The sequence below is a fragment of the Euprymna scolopes genome, chromosome 46, assembly GCF_053919585.1.
Source record: "Euprymna scolopes isolate OS-2025 chromosome 46, ASM5391958v1, whole genome shotgun sequence".
Taxonomy (NCBI): Eukaryota; Metazoa; Mollusca; class Cephalopoda; order Sepiida; family Sepiolidae; genus Euprymna; species Euprymna scolopes.
The window spans coordinates 109142871-109165974 of NC_136527.1; the positions used below are offsets into that span (position 1 = coordinate 109142871).

Sequence of the window (23104 nt, forward strand, 5' to 3'; positions counted from 1 at the left end):
AGGAATGAAGTAGTCTCCCTTACATCTTGGTGTAGAAACTAACAAAACCACTTCACTTTTTTTCATTTTGCCAAATAGGGGAAGAAAACTTTTCAGGTAATGCAAAGTAACACTTCAGAGTGCGTAATTACACTAAACATTGGGGGGAGGGGGGGGGGAGTAGGCCCAAACATTTGGGCAGAATAATACATCCTCCCCCTTCTATCAAATGAAAGAATTGCAGAAGAGGATTTCCTGTTGGGTGGCTATAAACTTTTTGCTGATTAGGATACCAGCAGAATTCATTATACTTTTAATTTAATCTTAGAAACAACCCTATATAAAACTTGAGACTTGAAAATTTGTCATCAAAATTTTGACGGAGAAAAACTTTGACGAAAAACAAAACAAAAAAAAAAAAAAACAATTGGGATTTGTTTTTCTATGGTACCTCAACATTATTGAATACATTTTTCACATCAGTGTATAATGCATCGCTTGATGCCTCCGCTCAGTCTCAAAAGGCAAAGGATCCCCCCCCCCGTAGGGGCAGCTACGCATGTAATTGTGAAGCAAGAGTTGCGCAATCCCAACCACACCTGAATCGGCACTGACTCTGGTGGCAAGAAGTCCAGGACAACTTGAAACAGTGCCAAGATAAGCAGAGAGCACATACAGCACCTGGAAGTCCCAAATTGTTACCCGTTTAATACTGACCAGGTTCAACATTGCTTAACTTCGGTGATCCAGGGGGGGAACCGGTGTGTCAACGTGATTATGCCATATCGCTAATGATTTAAGATGAGCTTTACTGCAACCCAAAACTTTGCATTTTTAGAATTACACTTAAAAAAAGTCTACAATGTACAAACTTGTCATGGAATGAAATTGTTAAATTCCAAAATTCATGCAAATTGATCAAGTTTTTTTTTTATAAAAGAAAAAAAAAACTAATGATTTTTAGGCAGCCATTGATCATCTCTTCTGGAGAGGTTAAACAGAAAAGACTATTCAAGTGCCGCCAAGCAGATCGCTCATCGCAATATTTGATTTTCTTAAAAGGGTACTTGTACAGTTTAATCAAGACATTAAAAAATGAAAATATCGGAAAAAAAAAGTTTAAATTGTATGTATCCGCTATGGAACAAAGTTCTCAAATAAAAAAAATAAAAAATTTCAATTAATTTAGAGTAGTTTTTGTTTTACAGCGAAAAAACAAATTGTTATGATACCGAGCAAAAAGATTCAATTTTCAGGAAGAAAAACAAACAAGTATTAAGATGGGGAGAGAGTATCGGCACTTTAACTGGAGGTATCTCTCCGTGGCGTGTGTAAACTCCCAACAAAAAATAAGAAAAATCCCAAGATGTCTGCCTTTAACGCACTCTCATAAAAACGTTTTTTTTTCTGCTGTAAAAAAATACTCGATCAAATTAAATGAAATTTTTTTTTTCGGAGATCTTCAGTTCAAGACAGATACGTACAATATAACCCTTTTTTTTTTTTTTCGATATTTTCATTTTTTAATGTCTTGATTAAACTGTACCAAGTGCCCTTAAAAGAAATACTTAATTTGCATAATCTTTAATCCATGACAAAATCTGATAGTAAATAAGCAAACTTTAAAATTAATCTAAACGAAATCCGCAAAATTAGACACGCTTCCTCTTTAAAGAATTTAATTTTATAACTCAAAGATTATCAAACTTATTTGAAAGAGTGTATAGGTTTTGTTAGAAAGCAGTTTTTCTCTAAGGAATATTGGACTGAAATACAAATTTGTTTTTTAATAAAAGTGGCCAGAAATAAAGTTTCATGTAAAAAAAAAAAAAAAAAAAAAAAAAGAAGGACCAGAAACAAGTTCTACCAGATGATTTCAGTTTTGATTTAAAAAATCCACGCAGCAGATGGTTTCTTTCTGGTCCTTACCGGAAAAAGTGTGGAGCGAGAGCGAGAGAGAGAGAGAGAAAAAAAAAAAAAAAAAAAAGAAAAAAAAAAAAAAAAGAAAAAAAAAAAAAAAAGAAAAAAAAAAGGGGGGGGTGGGCAAATGGGGTCTTTTTGTAAACAAGCTGGCAACTAAGAAAAACATCAAAGGATAAGCTTTACAATTTTTTTTTTTAAAGTATTGATAATTTGTATTAGTCTGACTACCTTTCTGATCTTGGTTACATTAACATCTACAACCTGAAATACATCGGTTAAGAATCAGTACCACGCGAGTGTTAACTCGAGGTATGAAATGAATTTGAAATTCTGTAGATTCATAAGTTTGGAAAAACAAAACAAAAACAAAAAAAATGTACGTGAAAAGGATCAGTATACGAGTCCAACCATGAACCAAGATAAGAGTAGACTGAATAATCCAAATATCCTCATCAATTGCAAAGAATTAAGATACGAATTCATACATTACAATCAATATTGTTTGGCAATCTTAAAGAATTTTCGGGTTTGTACAGGGTGCCCCCCCCCCCGGACATTCAATTGTTTTTCTGAGCATTTTACAGTCAAAGAAGAAAAAAAAGGGGTCAAAGACCCTAATGTTTTAATGTGATGTTTTGAATACAATAAACTAGTTATGACCAAAGTTTCATTTCCTTCGGACAAAACACAAAGGGGGGAGGGGTCACCCTGTATTACTGTACACACAGATTAGGAAAAGTTGTCAAAAAAAAAAAAAAAATAAATAAATAAAATAAAATAAAATAAAAAAAATGTATAAATAAATGTTATCAAATGCAAGATAAGTTACTTTTCTACCTAATTGGGTATGTTTTCAGTGTTTTTATTTAATGTAACATGTTTATTCAGCTCGAAAAACAGTATTTACCAATGTATTGGAAAGTTAAAAATGGCACTCGACTGACACAGTAAGTTTGGGAAAAGGAGTTAAAAATAAAAAACTAGACAAAATACTATTAAAACCCACCGATTATATGTCAGCCTATGTCACAGTAACAGAAATTGAGCAAGTTTCTAAGAGTATTTTGTCTAGTTTTTATTTTTAAATCCTTTTCCCAAACTTACCATGTCAAAAAGAAAGTTGGGCACCATTTTTAATTTTCCAATACATCGGTAAACACTTTTTCAAGCTGAATAAACATGCTCCATTAAAAAAAAAAAAAAAAAAAAACACTAAAAATCATCCAGTTAGGTAGAAAAGTAATTTATCTTGCCTTTGGTAACATTTGTTATATATTTGTTTTTTGACAACTTTTTTTTGAATCTATGTGTACAGTAATACAAACCCTAATTTTCTATCGAGCATTTTTTTCTTTATATGAAAAAAATAATCCATAAAATAAATCTTACATTGAAGTGTCAGCGCTTATTTAGAATCATACATAAAATTTTTAAAAACATCAAAATCATTATCATGTACGAACTCGTCACAGAACGAAGAAATATTTCAAAACTGCATAAATCAATTTTTTTTTTTATGATGGAGCTAGGCATGCAGGGAACCATGAGCAGCCATATTGTTTCAGAATATATTAAAATTCAAGGGCAACAATTCAATGTAACTATGAGAATTTGGTTTGTATTAAAAAAAATTTTTTTTTTAATAAAAACCAAATTCTCAGTTACATTGAATTGTTGCCCTTGAATTTTAATATCTACAAAAAAAAAAAAAAAAAAAAAAAAACTAACCACTAAAATTTTTTTTAAATTTGATTAAATACTTTATAAATTTACATGATTTTTAGTACATATCTTTATGATGAGTACATAAATCCCAAGAATTTTTCTGTATTTTTTGTTAAAATAAAATTCTACAAACCGCATTTCAAAAGTAATGTCTCCTATATTTTATTCCGCCCGAATGAATCAGAGGGGATTGAAAGTTTCAGGTCATGAATGCACAAGTTCAGTTTTTATAAAAACTGTTGTAGATACTGACGGTATGAGGGGCTAAGAAAGCAACCTGTCATGGACGTGCATCAGAAGCAGAAGTTATTAAATTCATGACAAAAGTACATAGAATGGTGCTAGAAAAATAAATTCTGCAGCACGAAAGGGTCGCTCGTTTTTATGGTACTACTCCAGTCTTCATAGCTCTTTACTTTTGGAACAGCCCTCGTAAATAAGCAGAGGTTTTGAATAAAATTGAAATTTGGTTCCATCGCGCGAATACTCATAGCGATCAGAAGTATTTTTTTATTTCTATGTAATACTCAAACAGTAAACGTAACTGAATTTTAATCTTTGAAGGGTTTTTATTTTTCTAAAACTTGCAATTGTTTTTCACAATTTCTACAAAAATGAAAAAAAGCAATCGAACAAAGATTGACAGTTGTCACAGTAATATGAAATTAGTAAAATTTATGCATTAAGCAAATTTTACATTAAAAGTAAAAATATTTAAAAAAAAAAAAAAAAAAAAATGACCAGGTAAAGTATCAATGCCAAAGATATTTTTCATTGTGGTATTAAAAGGATATTGAAGTCGCAAACTTATTTTCTTTTTTAAGAAAAAGGGATTCATCTGGAGAATGAGATCATTAAAAAGGGTATTGTACAGTTTAGTAAAGACATTAAAAAATGAAAATATCGAGAAAAAAGTTAAAGTTGTACGTATCTGTTATGGAATGAAGTTCTCAAAAAAAAATTAAACTTAATTTCATCAAGTAGTTTTTATTTTATAGCGAAAAAACAATGTTATATCGAGCAAAAGGTTTGATTTTTAGGAAGAAAAGCTAGTTATTAAAGATGGGGAGGGAGTGTCGGCGCTTTACATGGAGTTATCTCCCGTGTCGTTTCTAAAATTCAAACAAAAATTTAAAACAAATCCAAGATGTCTGCCTTCAACGCGTTCTCATAAAAACGTGTTTTTCCACTAACAAAAAAATTTAAAAAAACTTGATCAAATTAAGTGGAATTTTTTTTTTTTTTTATTTCGAGATCTTCATGTCATAACCGATACGTACAATATAACTTTTCGATATTTTTATTTTTTAATGTCTTGATTAAACTGTACAAGTACCCTTTTAAAGAACGAATATTGGTGCTGTTGACGAGACGTGTGACTTGTTTCCTATCAATTTTTGACTGGATGATCAAAACAAACTTATCAAATGATGTAGATGCCAGCTAGGTGAATGGAGAGTTATGAAAGTACGAAAATGTAGTGACAGATGAATAGATGAATGCATTTCAAAAAAATGGAGTGAAAAAAAAAAAACATGGAAAAGGGGGAAAAATTATTGCTGTGAAGCCAAGTTGTTGGACTATGAAGATAGAAAGAAAAATGATAGTTTTCAAGAACTTGAATACAAATTTAAAGCAATCTTTACTAAATTTATAGCAGGAAAGGTAAAAATACAAATCGAAACTTTTGTCTTCAAAAGTTCTCTACAAAATTCGGCTAGTTTAAACTTGTTGCGCAAACAATTTTAACAATTTAAAAATTTCTTACAAATCCTTTTTACCTATAAAGGCATTTTCCACCTTTACTTTTTTTTTTTCAGAAATTCAAAAGTGAATAACTATTTCGTACCTTTACCAGAACAAAAAACAAAAAATCATTAAAGGCGCTTTGGCCTAAGGAAAAAAAAAAAAAAAAAGGCCAACAACCAATAAAAGATTTTAAAATTTAAGAAATTCTTTAAATGTTCCTTTCTATTAAATGCAAAAAAATTTGCAACATTTTTTTCCATCATGACTTCAGCCATTTTAGTTTGAATGTTACCAAACTAAAACTGATCAATTGAACATTGGCGGAAATAGCAATTGACACAAATACTTTTCATTTGAACCAACATGCCCCCCTTTTTTTTTTGTAACTTGTGTAAATGCCAAACAGAATTGCATATAAATTTATTTAAAATAAATGCAAAAGAATTCCTTTACAAAAAGGACTTGTGTTTAAGAAACGGTTTAATCACTAAAATTGGAATCATATCACAAGTTTAGAGGAAGGGAAAAAAAAAATGAAAGTTGGAATCCCTGAACAAAGAACAAATGAAGTTTGTTTTTAAAATGTGTAAAAAGAAATTTTTTTTTTTTTTTTAAACCAATTTTGTGAAATCAGATTAACACATTCACGTCACAAACTTTTGACCATGTAACCGTTAGCCACTCTCGACTTCGTTTTTCGTTGATTTTAAAACACAACTTCAAACAAATACGAGTCTAAATTTAAAACACAGCTAATCGTTTAGTATTTCCACTTAAGACACCAATTTAAATGAACATTTTTTTTCCAATGTAGCAACCAAATCCCAAGTTCAAATAAAATCCGTTAACCAGTTTTGTCAGCAACATCAACACATCCACGGATATTGCACGCAAACAGTAAACCATAGCAAGAATCTGATCAATACTATAAATAAGTCGGCTGTAATCTTTGAACCATTTCATGTGTTTACGCAGTTTGAATAAAACCAGTCTTTGTGGTATCTATATACAAACAGCATTAAAAACAAACTGAGAATTTTTTTTCTCATATTCCAATACAAAAACCCATTATCGCAAGTATAACCCAATTTGAGATGTTCATAAACAAAAAAAAAAAAACCAGCAGCATAACCTTCATAATGAACATTTTATCTCGAGTTGATAAGCAACAAAACGTGGAGAAAAGACAAAAAACGTAGAATACAAATTGTTTTGTAATAAAAGTTAAAACCACAATTTATTGGTACCCTATATACTACAAATTGCGGAAATCATTTGATCCAATAAAAATCGGTGATTTTATTTCAACCAAATTTAAGGTTTTACAGTGGATAAGCTTTTTTTATACCCATTTTGTATAAACACATCAACACTTCGAGGTTGTTCACATAAACGAATCAGGGAAGCGTTAAAAAACTTGTATCAGACAAGTTAAAAGGATTTTTTTTTTAAGAAAAAAAAAAAAAAAAAAAATTCATTTTAAAAGCATTTCTCTTAAAAACTAAAGCCTTTGAAAACCTTTTCATATTTATATATCCGCCAGTTTTGAAGAAAACAAAATTACCAATCTTCATTTGGCAACGTTTTTCCATTTACACAACCAAATTTCAGCAGAAAAATAATATAAAAAACCCTAAACTTTAAAACAGTACGAAATTAGGTAAAAAAATTTAAAAAAAAAAAGGAATATTTTTCATATCTTGTTTTCATAACATGTAAAAACTTAGGTTTTTACATTTAATTCAAGGGAGACAGCGTATTATTTTTAAAAGACTCCATGAAAAAGACTAAGGATGTTTTTGTTTTTTAAATTAGTATTAAGAAACCATTAATTCGGTTCAACACTTAATACACGAAACCAATGTTTCAGATGGGGAAAATTAAGTTGAGAAAGAATATATTTTAAAGTACCTACAACTTGACTCACATTGTTCGCAAACTAAGAGCAAATTATATCCAGTTTTGTTCAAAGTAAATCTTAAGTCAAAACCCTTAATTTTAGAGGGTCTAAAGATTGCAAAAGATCAAGAGAACGGGGGGTAGGGGAATAAAGAGAATGAAGAGCAAGAACAAAGAAATAAAACACACTCACCCATAGCCCGAACCTCCACCACTACCACGATCAGTGCTGCCACCGCGGTCACCACGGTCACGGTCACCCGAGCCACCACGGTCACCACCACGGCCACCACCGCTTCGATCTGCAAAGTAGAGTAGAAACTAAGGTTAGGACAATAAGTCAAAGTTAAGTGCTTATGCCAATGGAAACTCTGATTTAGGGGAGATAACCAGCATAGACCGGTACTTGTACAGTTTAATCAAGACATTAAAAAATGAAAATATCGAAAGAAAAAAAAGGTTATATTCTATGTATCTTTTTTGAACTGAAGATCTCAAAAAAAAAAAAAAAAAAAAAAAAAAAAAAAAAAATTTCTTTCACTTAATTTGAGTAGTTTTTTGGGTTTTTTTTACAGCGGAAAAACACGTTCTTATGAGAGCACGTTGAAGTCAGCCATTTTGAAATTTGTTGAACACGGTACAGGGAGATAACTCCATATAAAGCGCCGACACTCCCTCCCATCTTTAATTCTAGCTTTTCTTCCTAAAAATCGAACCTTTTGCTCGGTATCATAAATCGTTTTTTGTTTGCTTTTTTTTTTGTTTTTTTTTCGCTGTAAAACAAAAACTACTTGATGAAATTAAGTGAATTTTTTTTTTCCGGAGAACTTAAGATACGTACAATCTACACTTTTTTTTTTTTTTTGCGATATTTTCATTTTTTAATGTCTTGATTAAACTGTACAAGTACCCATCGACCTAGCAAAAATAAGCATGTTTTTGCAAGTTATAATTTGGAACGCTTATTAATTAACGTACACAAAAGGCATAAAACACCAATTACAATGAAACAAATGTTAATCAAAATTAAATAACTTTAACGAAAAAAAAATAAAATCATATCGCATTGCTCCCTGATGGCAATTATACAGGGGAGTACTACTCACTTCTCTGCTAAAGAAACCTCATTAGCTGAAGGTGGAACATCTCAGTTCTGATACTCAACAATTTTCGGATGTGTCTTTTGGTAGGAGACCAAAAACCTTCAGTAAAAAAGAAATTGCTTTTTCTTTTAGTTAATCGTAACAAGCGTGTGCATGTCTCCCTCTGATGCTGCATGTGAGATGGTGCCACACAAAAAAAAAAAAAAAAACTCCAGTATACACTACAGGATTTTTAAAAGAAACATTTGTTTATAATCCAAATTTTTCGCAATATAACATGACTTTTCTTTTTTCAAAATGTGGCAAGTAATCAAACTCGATATCCGTGCGCTGTTTGAAACGGTGATATTTTTAAATGTTCACGTAACAAATCACTAGTTTTATTACATTTAAACACAAACAAAAATTGGTGAAGTGGCACTAAAATCAACAAGCCGCTCGTGCGTGGTCCTCCTCTGGTGCTGCATGCGAGATGATGCCACAAAAAAAAAAAAAAAAAAAATGATGAATGTGAGAAGTGTGAAGGGCCAACGTTGCCTTCACATTTTCGCCAAGTTTCAGAAAAATCTAATGGATGGGGCAAAAAATGTCATTTTTGGGCATTTGTGATCCCTTTTGAGCTCCTGGAAATGCCAAATCCCATGAAAAAAAAAAAAGAGGGCAAAATGGTGCAGGTTTCACACGCCTTAAGACATGTATATTAGTTCAGCACCATGGGTAAACTACTATATAGACACAAATATCAAGTTTTGAGTAATATGAAAAAAGAGTTTGAAAAAGGCAGTTTTTTTAGCCTTAAAAGTTCCAGAGGGATGCAAACCAGAATTTTGCTAGTCACCCTATTAAGAACAATGGCCTCCACATTTTAGCAAAGTTTCAGGAAAATCCAATGGATGGATCAAACGATATGGCAAAAAGTCATTTTTGGCCATTTGGAGGCATTTTTGACCTCTCTTGAGCTCCTGGATATGCCTAATTCTAGTGTAAATGGATAACAATGTAGTTTCAGGCTTTAAAACATTATTTGAGTTGACCACCATGAAAAACCAGTATATATTCAAAGTTTTTGTTGAGAAATATGAAAAAAAAAAAAAAAGAGCTCCAAAAAGGCACGTTTTTTAGCCCTAAAAGTCCCAGAAGGATGCAAACCAGAATTTTGCCAGGGTCACCCATACTGGATTTATATTAAGAACAATGGGCTCCACATTTTGGCTAAGTTTCAGGAAAAATCTAATGGATGGATCAAAAGTTACCTCTTGAGCCCCTGGGGGCACAACAAGAATTTTTGTAAAAAAAAATTTTTTTTTTTTTACTGTGTACATCTATTTAATGAAATGCAATTTGTGGCAAAATTTCAGGAAAAACTAATGGACGGTTGGTTATCTGGCAATATAGTCCGGACTAACGGACGTCACTGAAAACCGATCTGTTCACTAAATCAGGGGGACCGAAAAACTAATGAACCCACCCAACAAGCGTTTATTTGCATATCTAGCAGTAAAAATGAAGTATAATATTTGACGTCTGTGATTAAATCAATGGTACTCAGAAAGTGACAGTTTAAAGGCTTCAAAATAAAAAGATTTCGACTTCCAGGTATAGTATTTGTGTATTATGCTGTTTTTTTTTTTGTTTTTTTATTACACTGCTTCAGAAATTTCTGGGACTTACCACATCCAGGTATAGTTTGATCGCTGACTTGTTTCCTTTTTGTAAAATGTTTCAGCAATTTCCAGGACTTCATAATTTTCCCTTCATTTTTTTTTTTTTAACTGAAAAACTTGGTCTTACACTTCACGTGTACATTTTAATCGACAAGTACCATATCCCCCCCCCCCAAGTTTTTAATAGTGATGGGATGATTTCAATATGCCCCCCCCACCCCACCCTATTACGATATGATTACTGATTTAGATTCTTTATGAATCTCTAAGTAGTTGACTTAAATTATTTTTCCCCAGATTAATGTAAAAACATTCATATTTTGTTGGGGGTATCTATAGATATTCTCCAATAAATATTTTATTACCAACAGTGGAAGGTTTTGTTTTAAACAAAAATAATCAAAGGAATCGTTTTTGGCATCGAAACGAGGCACAAGTTTTGTCTTTGATTCCAAGACTCCTAAAGTCCTGATTTGATTCCCGATCAATCATCCCTACGCTAACTTTTATTCGTTAAATCACTTATTTTTATACACATGCAATCAGATCCGAAACAATTTTATTAGAATCCTTACCTCCATAAGACTTTGGTGGGGGTACACCATAACCACCAGAGGACTGAGGTGGGGGTTGTTGGGGGGCACTTCCATAGCCACCCTGTTGGTTGTAATCCCCGTATCCGCCACCGCCACCACTATGTCCATAGCTGCTGGGAGGTTGTTGCTGAGCTTGTTGACCATAGGAATTTTGTTGTCCGTAGCCAGCAGGCGCCTGAGGTGGGGGTTGTTGGGGAGGCGCCTGTTGTGGTGGAGGAGCACTGTAACCACCACTCTGCTGACTGTAACTTTGCTGATTGTAGCCACCTCCAGTGCTTGCGGTCGGTGGAGCGGCAGCTTGTCCATAACCTGAAGAAATAAAAATGGCTTGATAAACTTTTTTTTTTTTTTTTTTTTTTTTTTTTAAAAAGGCAAACCATCTATGGCACTGACCAAAAACCGAAATAATTACAATTCGTAGACAAGATTTTAAATCGGTTTCGTCTCGACTAAAATCAACCATCTGTATATGTATAATTAAAGTCAGTTCAACACTTCATAAAATATCAAAGTCGGGAAAAAAAACTTCTTGGATACAGCTAATAAAAAAAAAAAATAAATAAATAAATAAAAAAAAAATGGAAAATCCTGTTTAACTACTCAATTATAAAAGGCATTTTTTTTTAAACAATAGTCCCAAACAACAATATACTAACTACTTTGATAAAATAACATTTTAACGCATTTACTTAGAAACAAAATTAGTGTTTAGTCTGTTTAATTAGAAAAAATAAAAATGGCTTTGGACTGGCCATAATTGTTTTAAAAAAATTTTAAAAAAAAAAAAAAAAAAAAAAACGAACATTTTCAGGAAATTGGTGACATTTACTGGATAGGTTTCTCCCAGTTTTTGCTTAAATTTCCTTTTTTTTTTTTTTTTTTTTTGAGCAATTATAGATGGTTCAAATGGCTATATAAAAAAAAAAAAAAACTAATCGTTCGTTTTAGGTTTTAAGGGAAGAATTAAACAAATATTTTAGATTAAAAAAAAAGCCATGTAAATTTTTTACAGATTACCAAAATTAAAAACCATTGAACTTTTTGTGCAGAGGTCTGCAATTTAATACTGAAATTTCAGACATGTTACCTTTTTTTTTTTTTTTGTAGCATGTTTGTAAACGGTTTTAGGCCATGGGACTGGGAATAAAAAATAATTAGGTTCTTAAAGGACGTAAATCTGTGCCTCACAAGAGGGCCATCAGTGAGATAAACGTCTAAAGAAACCTGAAAGTATACAAATAATTTATCTCCAAGCTGCGCTGTAAATTTGCTTTTAACTAAAGAATGTAATTATGTATTTGCAGCATCTAACAAGCTAAATACAGTGAACAAGTTTTAATATTGCAATTTCAGACATGAAATTTTTTTTTCTTTGCATTAATGCTAATGTTTGCGTAAAAGTTATTTTTCACGTGGTTTTATTTATCTCCAAATATACAGACCAAAGAAATGGTTTAAGGATATCACCCCCTTTCATGACTAATCTTTAACAGAAATTCTATTATCTAACTGGTTCTCCAACCATGTGTTCAAGTTGAACTTGAAAAAAGACCCGTAACTACTAACAAGGCAAAACGTATTCAATGTCAGACACACAAAAACATTTGCAAAGCATAATTTTTCTATTTGTTGTAAAACAGTATACATAAGGGAAAATGACTGGATAAATTTAACATAAAAACGCAGATTTATTTATTGAAAATGAAACATGGTACAACTTAACATTCAAGTTTTACAATATTTAGAGATTGTTTTTCAGTAGAATTAAGACATCTTAATCTTTCTTTATATCTAATGTACATAAGGCTTTCTAAAACGTACCGATTTACATACATGCTAACAAAGAAAAAGAATGAAATTGCTAAAAAAAAAAAAAAAAAAAAAAAAAAAAAATTTTTTTTTAAATAAAATAAAATTCAATTAGACAAATCCTTAGTCTATCAGCATAAAATAGAAATGTCTAAAAATGGCATGAATTTTAAAACCTTAAAAGATTTTTTGGAAAAATGTACTTCAAAGACATTAGTAAAAAAAAAAAAAAAAAAAAAAAAAAAAAAAAAAAATTTTAAATTAAAATTGGAATTTTCCTGAAACATTTAAAGCAATTTTGAATTAAAAGAAAAAAAAAATTTTCACAAATCTGTTGGAATCACAAAAAATAAAGCCATGCATGCATTTACACGTCAAAGCCTGGATTTACCGAACATTCGTAAACAAATTCTTTACTTTTATCATTAGCAGATAATGTTTAAAAGCAGATTATGTACAAATTAAAAAGTATTTAAAATGGAACCAATCAATTTAGAATATTGATGCTCATACAGGGTGTTGTAGCAAAATATGACAGTTGATAATAGTTATAAATAATAAAAGCTATATAATTTAGGGTTTTTTTTTGTATTTATATATATATTATATATATATATAAGCGAAAATGCGGGATCGGATTTTGCTTGCATAGTTCTTATTATAAGCTCTATCTCCTATTTGGTTTTATCGAGCTTTTACATCTGGTTGAGATTACTTTATAAATCTTAATTCTTTAATATTTATAATTTACTTTAGTTTTGCCATCTTGGATCATTTTGGTAAACTTAACTGTAATTCTTATTTTATATATATATATATATATATAAGCGAAAATGTGTGTGTGTGTGTGTGCATGTGTTTGTTCGTGCGTTCGTGCATGCATGCATGGGTGTGTGTCTCGTAAAAACTTTCGACACGGGTCACCGATTTTCGCCAGTTAGGTATCATTTTAAAGTTCCAACCTTCGCATGACAAATATCGAAAAATTCGCCAAAAACAATTTCCTCACCCTAAAATCAGTTTTGTACAGGGAGGGGTGGCGAAAAAAAATCCATTCTTCATTTTCTCTGCTCCTGCTACTACGACAATGACGTCATGTTTGACCTAGAAAACATTCGCATTAGTTTCAACCACATGCAAGTGTTTTTAAAGGTTTAATTTTATCCGTTATTAAGTGCATGTCTCTTTGGCGTAGAGTAACGTATCTGGCATTTTTTTTTCCGCCTTGGCCTTGATGTTTCGGGTTTGAGCCTGTCTTTCTCCCAAAACTTTTTTCCTCTTTTACACCGGTTTTTTTTTTTTTTACCTTTGTTTGCTGTTTTGGTTTTTCCAATTTTTCTTAACATCGTGTTTTTTTTTTTTGTTTTTTTTTTTATATAATATTAAAACAGGATCACCATCTCCTACATACACATCCCCAAACACCCGGGCAACGCCAGGTACCCCCTGTTAGTATTAAATAAAAACCCTTTTTCTATTTAATAAAGGTGTTGTGAAATTGCATTCACTAGCAAAAGATCTAGCTAATTTGCATATTCTTTTAAACATTCATTTTAATTAATTCCCTATTAGTATTTTCGGTTTTACGGGATGATCATCTTTAGTTAACTATTACGTGCAATTATATTCATGCAGATATTCTACATGATTTATACTTGCGTTATATTTGTAAAACAGCTATAGTAAACACAAAACTATATATTTATGTATGCATATATATTTGTTTAAAAGATTTTGCCTACCAAACTGTCAGTTTTTAATCCCCCCACCAAGGAGCGGGCCCCTGGGGGGGGGGGGGATTAAAAATTGAGTTTGGAGGCCACTCAAGGATAAGGGTTAATAAGCATGCAGTGGTCAATGGTGGAAATTTGGTAAATTGGATTACTTAAGGTGAACGGCTTATCAAGAATTTGTTTACGTTGGACTTGAAGACAATCAAGTTATAGTCAGCTGGAAAGCAGACAAAAGGAAGAGAGTTCCACACGTGCAGTTCTAAGAAAGAAACTTTGTTCATGAAATATACGATTAGGTTTAGGCACAGGTAAAGAGTGGGAGAAATTATTGATAGTGTTTTCAGCTACATGTAACTTAATATATAGGGTATTCAAACCCATACAAAACTATTTGGATTTTAGCCGGGGGAATATCTGTACAAGAATGTGAAAATTAAAAATAAGAGTTGTCCAGGTGGAAAGCAAACGATGGAACTACGAACATGCATGCATAGCGCCAGGTTTTAATTTTTAGCCTTGCAGCAAACAGGTCTTCATAGCTCTGCATCAACTTTAAAGGAAAAATTAACTCGTAAGCTAAATGTTTTGGTTCTCTATGGTGGCACACGAGTAATTTTTTTTTTTTTTTTTTTTACACTTTTTAAAATCCAATATAATACGAAATCTGCATTAATCAAAATATATTTAAGCGTATTTTACGACCGAGCAATGCCAGGCGACCTGTTATAATTATAAATGCAGGGACGTGATCAGTTAATATAAAAAACTAATCAATATGAATTTCCCAGCCTGGGGACCACTAGTGTAGAAAAAGAGGGCAAAACAAGACCTTTTCCTAAACAATTTCTAACAGTCACTGAGTGTCTGGGGTTGAGAAGGGGGAAGTTAAAAAAAAAAGGGGGGGGCATCTAAATCCTCTACTCCTTCAAAAATTCAGCCTTCACAGCAACATTTCCAGAGAAGAGTCAAAAATTAAAATGTCAGCTTCTTAAAGCTAAGTTAACAGAGACTATATCTTTGCACTAAAAATATTTCGATTACAAATGTTTTTTTTCCAGGCTTTGTTTAAACTACAAAACTAAAAAGCATTATAAAAAAAGCAACTAAAATGCATAAAAATTGAACATAAAAAACAGTTATATGTAAGTGCAAACCTTCAGGTGCATGTTTTTGAATTTGGAAAGCTGAACAGAATGCCAACCTGAACTTGTAAATGATTGTTAAACACTTCACTATCAAGGTCAGTTTTACATTGTTTTTTAAAATGAACTCTCAATGATTCAATCCCTACCACAGGTGATATTATAAGTCATTAACTCACAATCTACCCCACAGATTAAATATAGCATTCAGAAATTCTGAGCAGAAATTCTTAAAATTACCAAGTTGGATTAGAAAGTACTATTGTTAAGATATACCCAGGGCTCTACGGGCAAATTTATCTATAGTTGACCTTTGACAAATAAATATTTGTTTACTAACCAAACCCACATGATTTTTAGAATATGACATTTGTTCTGTAACAAGTATGTACATATACATTTGTTTTTTTGTTTTTTTAAGTGTAATTCTAAATGTATAAATTTTATGTTGATATTTGAAGGTATAAACATTCTAATTTTTTCAGTTTTTTTAAAAAATATATTGTTTAAATAATTTAACTTTGTTCATAAAAAAGAAAAAAAAAAGTTAAAGATTTATCACTCGGTGAACTTTGAAAGATTGTCGGGTGAAAGAAATACAATTGTCAAAAGATAAGCATTTCATTATTTCTAGTCGCCAATTTGAAAAATCACTAACAAATGCGACTATTTCACTTGCAATGTAGAGCCCTGTATACCCGAAGATTGGAGATCACATCGGTTGAGACAACCAAAACAATAGCAGCTAGAATCCAAATTAGCAATCGTCATCGGAAAAAAATTCAGTGAATACGGTAAAGTGATACACGTTTGTGTATATCCTTTTATACAATTTGTGTCCTTTCTTACTAAGAGAATCAAAAGGTGTAACAAGTTTACATAATTTTGCATTAACTTTAAGAACATTTAGAAATTTAAAGCTAATATTTTGTTAGTAATGAAATTATATATGGTCGATTCTGATGTACAAAGAAAAATACTGAGGCCTTTTTTTAAATTGGTAAAAATAATTTAAATAAAATCTCAAAGTGGAAGAACTTTGAAAACATGCAAATAAACTGTACAACAAAAACTTTAGTGCACTTTAATAGGTAATGGGACATTTTATCAAAAATTCTCAAAACTTGTTTCACAGTTAAAGAACTTTCCCGATTCAGAAATATTAATTTTTTAAAGTTTTTTTTAATAAAATATCAGTTAAAGTGAAAATCTAAACTCTTGTTACTCATTCGTACTCAAGTACGAATAAAAAAAAAAAATTATAGAAATAAAAAAAATTTTCAGTTAAGACCCAATGACATAGTATTCAGTAAGAAATGTGCAATAAAAACAATCGCACAATATTAAAACAATTACATTTGTAAAAGTCATCTGAAACTTTAAAACATTTTCATGCAAGATTCATCAGAGGGTTACTGATAAAAAAAAAAGTTAAGTGAAAGCGGTACTTATTCAGTTTAATCCAGACATTAAAAAAATGAAAATATCAAAAGAAAAAGAAAAAAAAAAAAAGAGGTTATATTGTACATCTGTTTTGAACCGAAGATCTCTGAAAATTCTTTTAAAACTTCACTTAATTTAATAGTGTTTTTTTTTTTTTTCTGTTTTACAGCAGAAAAACATTGTTTTTATGACAGCACGTTGAAGGCAAGCATCTTTGATTTGTTTTAGATTTTTGTTTGAATTTTAAAAACGCCATGGGGAGAACTCCAGTTAAAGTGCCGACACTCCCTCCCCATCTTTAATACTAGCTTCTCTTCCTTAAAAAACCTTTTGCTCAGTATCATGACAGTGTTTTTTCGCTGTAAAACAAAAACTTGATGAAATCAAGTGACATTTTTTTCCGGAGAATTCCATTCCATAACGGATACGTAAAATTTAAACTTTGATATTTTCATTTTTTAATGCATTGATTAAACCGTACAAGTACCGTGAATGCCTGTAAATTTATTCCCCTTTTCAGACGACCCGTTATTCTAACGTCTATTCCATGTATACTTTGTGAAATATTTTTTGAATCCATATTGTCAAGGATTTCATTTGTTAGATAAACAAGACCTAGAGCGACCCAAGATAACTGCAAGTTTCCAATGATTTTCATCTTTAATGTTACTATTTTCACATTTGCGACGCAGATTCTTGTCTGTCAATAAGAATTTCTAGCTGAACTCATTTTTGTTTTTCATTTTACTTCTAAGTTCTCAGAAATCAAAGGCTCTCCCTCTTCAAATTAACAATTCACCTCTATATAGATACTCATATGCAAAGTTCATCTTTACTGTGTGTAAAATGTTTGAGAGATTAAGAAATTGAGAACAATTTTCCTCTCCCCAATTGACCAATAGTATATCTTGTGGTTTTTGTCTTACTGGATTCCAGGACAAAAATTCATCTAATCTGATGAAGTATCCAGCTAACTGCAGAACACGATAACATTACTTGAAGGTGTACCATATATATATATATATATATATATATATAAAGCGAAAATGTGTTTGTGTATGTCCACAAAAGGCTTTTTATTCCCCCCCCCCCCCGATGGGTTGGGGGGGGGGGGGCTCAAAACTTTTTATATCAAGTATAAATCATAATATCTACGAGTTAAGGGGGGGGGGCGTCTATTTAATTTGCCAGACTTTGAAATGTTAAATATTTCACATTTTTGGATTGCCACGTGTGGCTTCGGCTTTTTTGTATAAAAGCGAAACTAATTCGAAGCTTAAGGCAGCATCGTTCCCAGCGCGATCGCCAGGAATGTCCAAAAGCAATCAGCTTTGATCAAGGCAGAATTTCTCCTTATATCAGACAATTGCTATTCAATTTCGACAATCTCCTTTTTATGGGCAGCTGCCCCCCCCCCCCAAACATCTTGGGGAAACAAAAACTGCCCTGCAGTGAAAGTTAATTCCACTACTAATATGTGACGTCATTAAGTGCGGACACCTGCCAATTCTTAATACACTGAGAAGATCTTATTTAGGCTGTGAATATTATGTGATTGAATATTTGGTCGGGTTTACTTCTAGGAAGAAGTACCCTCATGCCAGGTTGTTCTAACAAATCCCTGTACAGAGAGAGACGTTCGATACTCAAGGATCTAGTAGGGGCATTCAAGTTATTACTGAAGATGAAAAGATTAGAGCTTAAAACTTGTAGTTCACATGGTATTCTAATAAAACGAAAAAGGACAAATTTTGTAAATATAGAAACAAGGAAATCATTCGAAACAATAAAGTACAATTTTAAGCGATGAAAACTTTTATAGGGACATTAAAAAAAAAATATCACAAAACATAAGTGCACTAAAAAATAAATAAAATAAAACATCAAAAAGAAAAAGTTTTTGGTTCGTGGAAGCATCCAAGAAAACGGGAGCACCATTTACCTTGCTGAGAATAGGAAGATTGTTGGCCATAGGTTGAAGCGTCCGAGCTCTGACCATACGTTTGGCCATAAGACTGTTGTTGTGGAGCGGTTTGGCCTGAAATAGAGATTAGTAGCAAACCATCAATGGTAGAGTGGTGACCATTTTTGAAACGCAGCAAACTGCATGTTGGGCTGGATTTGGTGACAACAGCACAACCACGGATTTTCAAAGTTGCAAAGTTTATTTGCAAAACGTTACCCGTTAGTAAAAAAATTTTTTTTTAAAATGGCAATCAAACAAAAAAAAAAAAAAAAACCGTAGAAAAGCATATAACACTTGGTACACATTTGTTATTGTGAAAGGATTTTGTCTTTTCTGAACATTAATATTGCTTGCCCTTTTTGAAGGGGGAGGAAGTTTTAAAATGGATACTTAAAACCGGATAATTAAAAAATTTTCATTAAAAAGGAACTTTACATTAACTATTTATTAACTATTTATTAACTATTTATTTTACTGTGCATCAAAACATACTAAAGAATAGACTTTAGTAAATGTCTGTTCAGTCAGCACCAACCCTATTCAGGGTTTAACCGGCTTCCTCCGGAGGAGGAAGTTTCATGGAAGCATGAAATTCACAAGCAGTCCCCTGTCACATGTATATCCCCGTCAGGGGAGATGACGTAAGGTTTATGCAACTTTTTGCAGGGAGGTGTTGACGTCCTCCTACATACAGCACCTGGACTTCCCAAATTGGGAACCCATTTTAGTAATGACCAGGTTCAACGTTGCTTAACTTTGGCGATCTGATGGGAACCGGTGTGTCAACGTGATTATGTCGTGATTAAATGTAAGCTTTAAAAAAGGAAAGCAATATTTAAGACCATTTAGGAAAAAAAAAAAAAAAAAAAAAAAAAAAAAAAAATCACAAATGTACATAATAGCATGCATCAAGAAAATGGAGATTCGATTAAGTATTAGTGATCAAAAAAATATCAAAAAGTGATCAACGGAAGAGATAACTTTTTTTTGCAAACGGCTCATGCAGAAATGGAGGACTTTTGAACACCTAGTCTCATTATGTGATTCTATTCGCGACTTTGAAATGAGTATGAAGAATATACCAGCACCAACGGATATTCAACCATGTAAAATAAACGGCACTTGTACAGTTTAATCAAGACATTAAAAAATGAAAATATCAAGAAAAAAAAATGTTATCTTGTATGTACCCGTTTTGAACTGAAGATCTCCGAAAAAAAAACTTTCACTTATTGACTTCACTTACTATTTGATCGAGTAGTTTTTTTTGTTTTTTTTTACAGCAGAAAAACACATTTTTATGAGAGCGCGTTGAAGGCAGACATCTTTGAATTTTTCTTAATTTTTGTTTGGAGTTTACAAACGCCACAGGAAGATAACTCCATGTAAAGCGGCAACACTCCCATCTTTAATACTAGCTTTTCTTGCTAAAAATCGAACCTTTTGCTCGGTATCATAAGAAATTGTTTTTCCGCTGTAAAACAAAAACTTGATGAAATTAAGTGAAATTTTTTTTCCGGAGAACTTCATTCCACAACGGATACGTACAATTTAAACTTTTTTTTGATATTTTCATTTTTTAATGTCTTGATTAAACTGTACAAGTACCCAATAAACTTTCATTTTCAAAAGATAATGAAAAAAAAAAAAAAAAAAAGGTTTTCAGCACCCGAAAATTAAAAACGTTTTGAAACCATTTTTAACTGAGGCCTTAAAAATTCTATGAAAAATTTTGCCCGATATTCAAAAATTGTCTGCACTTACTTTCACAATGCCTTATGGGAAATATATTTTGCCCTCAAAATTATTTCACCGATTCACAGGGCAATTTTTTAAAATGGTGGGGGTGGGGTAAATATTTACACAATAAAGATCACAATTTCAGTTTTGTTTACATGTATGAGAGACATTTCAAAAGTAATGCCAATTCCCCCCCACCCAATTGGATCAGAGGGGATCGAAAATTATGTTATGATGACTGAACTTATGCATTCATAATCTGAAAGTTTCATCTTTCTGTTGCAGATATTGACAGTGTGAGACTCAAAGAAAGCAACTCCTGTCATGGATGTCAGAGAAGCAGAGACGTATCATTGAACTCCTGGTAAAAGAGAATGATGGTTCCTATGTAAAAACAAATTCTGGAATACAAAACATCTTCAGAGTTAAAAAAAAGTTTACTTTTGGAATGACCCTAGTAATTAAAATTCCTCTTTTTGTGGCCCTATTAAAATCTGTTCAAGGAGAGCACACCCCCACCCCACCTCCAATCTAAAGCTAAAATTACTTTTTGAAACCACTTCCTATGGCAAAAGAGCAGCTAAAAAGGTTAAGTGTTGATGTGTTAGTTTTCACACTCAATCGAAAGTCTCAAAATTTTAAAGTTTTAATACTGAGAATGAATGCCTACTCAAAATCAATCCCAGAAATGACCAAAGCAGTTTACAATTTAACCCCATTATTTTTTTTTTTCCAAGTATTTTTTTTTTTTTTTTTTTTTTTTTACTAAACTAATCATTTGTATGTTTAGTGCCGGTTGCTTTTGTACTTTCCCCCCCCCCCAACTTTGGCCATTTCCGAGATTTACTGTCCAAATACTGAAATTCCACAGAATCATTCAAGTACAGAGGCTTTTTTTTTTTTTTTTTTTTGATGAAACCATTTTAGTTTCAAATAATTTGGTTACATAATTCTATTATTTGGGTAAAAATTGTTTATCTTTAGGTGAGACCAGGTGTTTTAACCTTCAACCAGTTATATACAAACATTACTAATTTAGTAGGGGGGGAAAAAAAAAAAAAAAAAAAAAAAAAAAAAAAACGGAGTCTTTTCCAGTGCATGTGTGCAAAATCGAGATTACATGAGACCCTCAAAAATCATACAGTACCAAACACCATATATAAGGAAAATGAGTTACGTATAGCATTTCTCAAACTTTCGACGAGTACAGGTCGGAGATATAGAATGCAACTGGGAACACTATCAAAAGTTAAATGCTTATGATGGCAACGTCTGCAAAAAAGTGGCCGACGGCGGTTCAACTTTGTAACCCCTGTACATGTCTTAACGTTCAGGATAAGCAAAAAAGTTTTTTGTCAATACATGGGGAGATGTGAGACAGGCATCTGCAGGGGTAAAAATAATGACACCGCACCAACATCAGCACAGAATGACTATGGTTTTTTAAAACTTTATTACAATGTCTACAAGCAATAACGCGTTACATTAGCGCCATTCTCATAACCATCATCACGTCGCAGCCATCATTGTTGAAAAGATGTGTTATGACAGATGTTACATACACTTCCTTTTAAAATAAACTCTGAATATCTAATCTCTGAAATACACGGATTGCAAAAATCAAACTTTCAAACCCATTTTCTGACGTTTATTTTAGAAGTGGTGCTTCGTACAGTACGATTCTGAAAGTCTCATATGATCCGATAGAAACCAAAAGGAAAAAGTATTAATAGAAGACTATCACCAGAAATAGTTTTTGTGCCCTTAATAAAAAAAAAACGACCATAAAAGAATGGATCCAACAAACATTCCATTTAAACGGAATATTTAGCTGTGGAGAAAAAAAAAAAAAAAAAAAAAAGATGGATTGGGGGTAAAAGCAAACCTACCAGACTGGCTGTAAACAGTTTGTCCATAAGCCGCTTGACCATAACCAGGTTGCTGAGCATATGATGGAGCAGCTGCTGCAGGAGCAGCTGGGGTCTGGCTGTAGGAGGATTGATCGTAACTATATGTCTGACCATAACCCTGGAAACAAACAAATGGAACATTTTATTTTTAAATGTTTAAGACATCTACAACCGTAAAACAATTTAAAAAAAATAAACATTTCATTAAAAAATTTTCAAAATCCATGAAAATTACCTAAAAGCACGCACGTTAACAGTTGGAAAAGATTAGATATAAATTTGGACAAGAACAATTCTCTATGGATCAACCAAGATCCATCATCAACAAAAAGGTGTATTATTCTTGCCAAACTTAGAAATCTAATCAGTTTAAAACTGACCAGACATGACCAGATAGAAGTTTTAAATGATTCATAATTATATTCTTCAATGTAAGTCCACACGGATCAGTGCTGCAATATATACAGTGCTAAGTGATAGTCTCCCAGGAGGTGCCGGTGGAGAAAGAGGGTAATGGTCAATTATCTAAAACTTCTACCCAAAAATGTATAAAACAAGCTAACCACATGCATTAAATAAAGTTTTTTGTCTTTAGGGAGGTCAGAATTCTTGATTTTCTCTTGTAGGATCTCATTCGACGTTCTGCTCCATTTTTCAAACTTTGAATAATGGTAGCAATATAATAATACCCTCTTTTGTGCAACTGCCCAGGGTTGGGTTTTT

At 32.0% G+C, this 23104-nt stretch overlaps 1 protein-coding gene across 6 annotated transcripts in view; it reads right to left on the reverse strand.

The window, feature by feature from the left end:
* LOC145270681 (uncharacterized) overlaps positions 1-23104 on the reverse strand; it is a 60610-nt gene that overhangs the window by 17124 nt on the left and 20382 nt on the right. For 3 of the 6 annotated variants that reach the window (XM_080126309.1, XM_080126307.1, XM_080126306.1), the window contains exons 4-7: positions 22361-22499; positions 18708-18803; positions 10618-10947; positions 7469-7577 (exon numbers count right to left, since the gene is read on the reverse strand). In XM_080126309.1, coding sequence (XP_079982435.1) covers positions 7469-7577; positions 10618-10947; positions 18708-18803; positions 22361-22499 — 674 coding nt within the window. The remainder of the gene's footprint in view (positions 1-7468; positions 7578-10617; positions 10948-18707; positions 18804-22360; positions 22500-23104) is intronic. The other 3 variants (XM_080126311.1, XM_080126310.1, XM_080126308.1) reach the window with 1 other exon arrangement.